At 42.2% G+C, this 6,663-nt stretch overlaps 1 protein-coding gene across 1 annotated transcript; it reads left to right on the plus strand.

The window, feature by feature from the left end:
• Positions 1-2,106: 2,106 nt before the first annotated feature.
• Positions 2,107-4,188, plus strand: LOC118791267 (alpha-2Db adrenergic receptor-like). The gene is made up of 2 exons (XM_036548571.1): positions 2,107-2,372; positions 2,540-4,188. Exon 2 carries the CDS (start codon positions 2,605-2,607, stop codon positions 3,853-3,855), a length of 1,251 nt encoding a protein of 416 aa, XP_036404464.1. The 5' UTR covers positions 2,107-2,372; positions 2,540-2,604; the 3' UTR covers positions 3,856-4,188.
• The last annotated feature ends 2,475 nt before the right edge of the window (positions 4,189-6,663 follow it).

The following is a 6,663-nucleotide window of genomic DNA, read 5'->3' on the forward strand; positions in this document are numbered from 1 at the left end:
GGACCGCAAATGTACCAGGGTGAAATCAGCATTGACCAGCGTCCCTCCGTTTGGGTCACTCGGGCCTATGCTGTGAAAGCCTGGGTATTGCTTTGCTGTGCACTGAACTAGAATATTCTTCTCTATTTACTTATTCCTTTATTTAGAACTGAGAGATGGACTACATGGAAAATATGATCCTTTCCTGTCAATGCCGTTAAGGGGCTGAGTCTCTACAATCGTGTGTTCCACAAATAGAGACGTATAAATCAAAACGAAATGCCATTCGGCTGACTCAGCCGAAACAAGCATACCTGAAAAGGCGGTTCACTTCCTGCAGCTGTTGAATGATAAACGTTCTATTGCTCCATCATCTTACCCTGTTCCCCGTTTGAGGTTTTCTGAGGTCAGACAGACAGAGCTTAAGGTCCCTGCACAATATAAAACGTGCACACTTAATCTCTCTTGGTTTCACCATAGGTAAGCACGTGAAACATTAGGTAGAAACTCACACCCTGCTGTCTCTGTTCTGGTTCAATACCCTTAGAGTAGCTGGAAAAAAAAAACATTTAATGCCTGGTAGATGTGGAAACAGAACTATTTTCTCTGTTGTTTTACTAGGCTGATGTGGATGTGAAGAGCTGGCTAAGATGTGTGATATGGGGTAGTACTATTATTATCCATCTTGTAGGTGTTGATTGTTCATCAGCAGCTACATGATGAACAGTTATGTCTACCCAAGATGTTGCCCTGAAGCATTCTTCCTACCCAGGTGGAATGACAAGATGGGGTTTTGTGGGTTTATATTGGAATATATTTCTGGGTACTCTTGCAAGCATGCAAGGTAAACCTCTAGGTGCTTTGCCAGGGAGTAATTAACCTTGTTCCTTTGTGTGAATTCTTTACTGAGTGTGGAGGACCCTCCTATCAGATGCCCAATGTAGACTCACTGTCCAGGGTGTGACATACAAGAAGCTGTAGCCATAATACAAATAAAGGCCACCTTACCAGAAGAGTGGGGAAAACATATCCATCCTAAGTTAACCCCACGTGCATGAAAAATAAGACAGTTACGATCATAAGGGATTAATTTCAACTGCAACAAAGACAGGAGGTCACAAAATAAAAACCCGAGGAAAGACACACATCTGAAGTCATGTTTCTCAAAAAGAAAAACTGTGGACACAACGGACGATTTTCATTATATCCAACATAAATTAATAGGCAAACATGAATAAATGAATTAACTTTAGTTTCTGGCATAATGCAAAATAACTGATAATTGGAAAAAACTATTCACTTATACCACATTAAACAATCCCTTTCTTTTTTCGATTGTACTTCACTTTCTCGACTTTCTCTGCAGCAGTAATACGCAGCGTGAGCAACGGCACAATGTGGAGCGGTTTACATTGATGCGTCATAAAGCACATCAAATCATTTTGCTTTTGATCGCCTTTGAAAGAGGTGAACTCTACCGTCTCTCAGACGTCTCTGTCTCCTTCTTCAGTTGTCCAACACGTTCTTATGGTATCCTAAAGACTGACGTAATTTATCAATTATCGCAACTCTGCGATCTCGCGCGTAAAGTGCACTGGCCGTTGCGGGTCTTACTGCGCATTGCACGGGCTTCACACTAGCGCACGTCGTGTAGTGGAGCCGCCCCTCTTCGACCTGAGCCATTTAGCGCTTAAACCAATGTATGGAACGCAGCAGTTGTGTGTTTGTAATACAAACCATGCGCGAATACCAAGTTCATTTGTCAACATAATTGATGGAGTTGCACGTGCGGTTCTAAATGGAACATTGCTCACGGCGTGGACCTAGGTTAAGGTTATAATCATGGTGTGCACTAAAATTATTTTTTCATAACGGGAATATGAAGCTGGAAGTATTGATTAACCCAGATAAAGAAAATGTAGCCCTTTTTTAAAATCAATACTACTCATTGTAAAGGCATGTCAGCAAACATGAAAACATGAATCTTGATTAATCTCTCTCTTACTCGGTTCTCTCGCTCTCCCTCTCTCTCTCAATGGGCCGGGTCTTGAGAATGATGTCACCCATTCTGCTCCCCAGGGCTGATCCACAGTGTTAACAGTGTGTGGCCAGTAGCGCGACCAGACTCCCGTGCAACACAACAGGACGCGCACACGATAAAACAATGAGATAAAAGCAGACACGGGGAAGAAACAAAGGAAAAACAGAGACGGAGATTAAGACGAATTGCCTTCCGGTTCTTGGAATAGCATTGCACAGGAGAAAACAACCGCACGCGATCCTTTTCTCGCTTTCAAAACTTGTGGAAATGGAAACACGCGCTGGGCTGAGACTGTGCGTAATGTGGACCAGCTCTCTGACCGTATGAGAATACTTACCTCTGGTGTGCTAAGGTACAGACTTGTGCGTGTTCTTCATTGTACACATCCGTCTGATGCCATTTTTTGCTCATCTTGAAATTCTGTGTCGCAATGTTGTGCATACTTTATTCCACCAAGTTGCACACTCTGTGTAGTTTGGCGCAACTAAGAGAACTAATCGCTTGAATGTTTGGATGTAGGATCCCTTGGTAGCGGCGAGCTGAGCTGTTTTGGGGGAAATGCACGGACAGAAAATGTATCCAAGATGGATGTGATCCAGCCGTCTCCAGTTGTGACCAACTCATCCGAGGATGCCACCAGCACAAGCGCCCCGAGGACCTCACCTCACTCGCTGGCAGCGGCAGCATTCATTATACTGGTGGTGACCATCATTATTTTGGTGACTATCGTGGGCAACGTGCTGGTAGTTGTGGCTGTTTTCACAAGCCGGGCTCTCCGCGCGCCTCAGAATCTGTTTTTGGTTTCTTTGGCGTCCGCGGACATCCTTGTGGCTACGTTGGTCATTCCATTCTCTCTGGCCAACGAGGTTATGGGATACTGGTATTTCGGGAGTACATGGTGCGCCTTCTACCTGGCGTTGGATGTCCTCTTCTGCACGTCCTCTATCGTCCACCTTTGTGCGATTAGCCTGGATAGGTACTGGTCTGTAACTAAAGCGGTCAGTTACAACCTGAAAAGGACACCAAAGAGGATCAAGTGTATGATCGCCGTTGTGTGGGTAATATCGGCGGTTATCTCTTTTCCACCACTAATTATGACTGAGCACAACGAGCATGAATGCCTGCTAAACAATGAGACCTGGTATATCCTCTCCTCGTGCCTGGTCTCCTTCTTCGCCCCTGGCGTGATAATGATTCTGGTGTACTGCAAAATTTATAGAGTGGCTAAGCAGCGCTCTTCGACAGTTTTTGTCGCCAAAAACGGCCTGGAGAGACAGCCGTCGCAGTCGGAGACGTGTTTTGTGCGCAAGGATAAGTTTGAGATGGAGAGTCCAAGCAGCCAAAGTTCTGGCAGCAATCAGCGGCAAGAAGAGCTGGACGACATCGATCTGGAGGAGAGTTGCGCGTCCGACAACAAACCCAGGAACTCGCGCTTCTCCAAACGGAGGAAAGTGGAAGGCTCAGACTGCTGCCCGAAACAGAGCTGCCGACTGTCGTGGGCCTCCAACCGCGCTTCGGAGCTCTTCCAGGAGCAAAAGACTAGACAGCAGGCCATTTCCAAAACTAAAGTGGCACAGATGCGCGAGAAGCGCTTCACTTTCGTCCTCGCTGTGGTTATGGGGGTCTTCGTGCTATGTTGGTTCCCTTTCTTCTTCACGTACAGCCTGCACGCAATATGCAGGAAAAGTTGCACAATTCCAGACGCCCTTTTCAACCTCTTCTTCTGGATTGGGTACTGTAATAGTTCTGTGAATCCTATCATTTATACAATTTTTAACCGAGACTTCCGGAAAGCATTTAAGAAAATCATATGCAGGACTGCAAAACGCACTTAAGGGAGTTTTCACTGTGTTGCCGTGTCATAAGTTATGCTCCTTTGTTTGTTTGAAATTTCCTGTGTCCTTGAAACATTAGTTTGGTATTAAATTTAGAGTATGTAAATAATATTTGAATTAAGTAAAAAAGAAACAATCAAGTGTTGTGCACACTTTAGCCAATATCCAGCAGAAAAGAAAGGTCTTAGACGAACAAAGGCATTAACTTCTTTTGTAATGTTGTCATTGTTAAAATACAAAGTGCAATGCATTCTTTTCGAAGTGTTTACAAAATGATATACTTGGTATATATACATGGAGTTAACATTAAGCAAAGCTATATATAGCTTGTCAACCGACCTTAAAACATTCTGTGAAAGTCTCCTTTCAGACAATGGAAAGGATAAATTATTCTGTCTTTTGCCTTATTTCATTAGTTAAGAAATATGTCTTATGAATAAAATGAAATATATGTTGTTTTCATTGTATGCACATTTACATTACATTTATATTTGAATTGACCAACATGGCAGCACAAACTTGAAATGTTCATTCGTAAAAAAGCTACAATATAACGTAGGGGGATAAAGTTCACTTGCTTTTCTTGTGTTAACTCATTTAAATTAGATTCTCATAACGTACACGGATGTTTTCCTCTTTAACTTCTAATTGGCATGGCGAGACTAATCAGTGCTCTCACACCGAAAGATTACAGGACAGAACCCCATGTGGGGTAGTAGTGTGCATACTAAACCTGAATCACTGAGAGTATCGTTTTGTTATTATTCGAAACAAGACAGCTTGCAACGAGTAGGGAATAATGCGGGACAAAATATATAAAAGCACCGTGGGCCACTTATCTAACCTACGTCGTTTTAACATAGCCCGACGCGCCCATTTTCAGTCTGTAGATTCCTCGTTAGTGAGCTAAAGGTTCACCGAATGCATTACTTCACAATCACGGCTGCTACTTGGCCTCAGTCGAATTCGAGACACCGATTCCATGTTTAACTGATTGCCAACCACTATGTTATTTTCGCCCACAACAGCCACCGGGGTTGTGCCAAAATTATTATGCCTACAGTGAGTGCTCATACTGTGTAAATTCAGTCTCACGTTTAGACGGGCCGTGTCGGCAGTACTGTTTAACGGCGTGCAGTGACTACATTGCTTAATTGCGCAACAAATAGCTACACATGCCTATTTTGTGAAGCATGGGGTCATTCAGTGATCAGAACAGAACGTGATACGTTGATAAATAGTTTCATTCGAGAAAAAAGCACATTACAATTACCATTTGTGGAATAGAAAAGGGAATGCTTTTCTGATATATTAACATAAATCAGCCTGTAATTATTGCTGCATGTTGTGTCACATGAGGGGATATGCATGCATTGCCATACTCCCCCTGATGCCACTGAAAACGACAAAGAAGGAACTTAGCCGTTTTCAGCAGTTCTAATAATATTAATAAAACGGCTTGGTTTGGTCCGTGCATACGCTTTTCACTGTCCGCAGCGCTCAAATATGTTGTCATCTTTAACTCAGTTAAATGTAAACGAATTTCAATGTGACGACATTTTTTGCACGTGCATTAATATAAGGCTATTTATATATATATGTTTTTATCAGGATAACAGAGCCTCAGTTCATGTATGTATATATCGGCGATGCTCAGAACAGAACAGATACCGTTATTTTTTGCACAAATGCTGAGTTTCCATCCCGTTTTTTAACAAGCTAGCTGATCGCACTTCCTGCTGTGACGACCGCTTACATTTAGCCCCGAACCATCTTCTTAACGCTAGGTGTCTGTTTAAAATCTAGAACAAATTCATGTACACTTGTCGATTGCGAATTGCCCACATGCAAATAAGCCAGAGGAGCATAGTTAAATTATGAAACACTGTGTATGTTAAGGGCTCAGAAGTCCATAGTTGTTTCTCAAACATATTACGTCAAAAAATAGTTTCTCTACAACTTTGATCAATAGCAAAGCTTATGTCGTAAAAAGGTCTTGGTATCGGTCAGAGAGAGGTTAACTGAAACCAGAGACTTTTTATTACTACAGAGAGTTCATCCTTTATCCGGCTGGGGGGATCCTGTCTCTATTTAAATTATTAAATTCACCATCCAAGCTCAACAATGAGGTGCAGGACGGTTCACTGCAAAGAGTCTTTATCTAGATTACTTAGAGAGTATCATTTTTTGAATCAGCCTGTGCTGAATGTGCTGCTAAATGTGGAGCATGCAGCTGAAATTCTGTGTGCTCTTAAAAGTAACGCAGGAAGAAAAAGTGACAAAGCTGGTGTCAGAGAAAACAGCGTCCACAGAATGCCAATGGGAAAGACTGAATAACATTGGCCGCTGTCCTCAGTGCTGAATACCTTTCTTTCCCCAGTCACACTCACCTGGCACCTTCCTCTGTAACTGTTGGAAGGTGAGCCTGCAGGTAATGGAAGTGACACTGCAAACCTCATGTTTGAATAAGGTAGATTGACTGTCAGGTTGGCTTCCAACCCTGGATCAACCACTTTGCCAGTGTAAACAACCTGTTTTTGAGGTTGGGTTCTTTTGACCACTAATTATTTAAGCAGTCACGTGTTCAAGAAAATGATGTTGATTGATGTTTTAAAGGTACATAGGTGTTGTGATGAAAATGTTCTGTGAACAAGAGTGCCTTACTCCTGCCTTTGCATATAACACATTTATTATTATTATTTGTTATTATTATTATTTATTAAGGAACACACTAAAATATATACAAATGTCATGCACTATATAACAAAAACTGAAAAGTTGTAAAGTTAAGGCCAAGTAATTTGTGAT

Source organism: Megalops cyprinoides, chromosome 16 (genome assembly GCF_013368585.1).
Source record: "Megalops cyprinoides isolate fMegCyp1 chromosome 16, fMegCyp1.pri, whole genome shotgun sequence".
In the NCBI taxonomy this organism is placed as follows: domain Eukaryota; kingdom Metazoa; phylum Chordata; class Actinopteri; order Elopiformes; family Megalopidae; genus Megalops; species Megalops cyprinoides.

What these genes read in the sequence shown, in the direction of transcription:
- LOC118791267 (XM_036548571.1), top strand. Translation starts at nt 2,605, where the DNA reads ATGGATGTGATCCAGCCGTCTCCAGTTGTGACCAACTCATCCGAGGAT.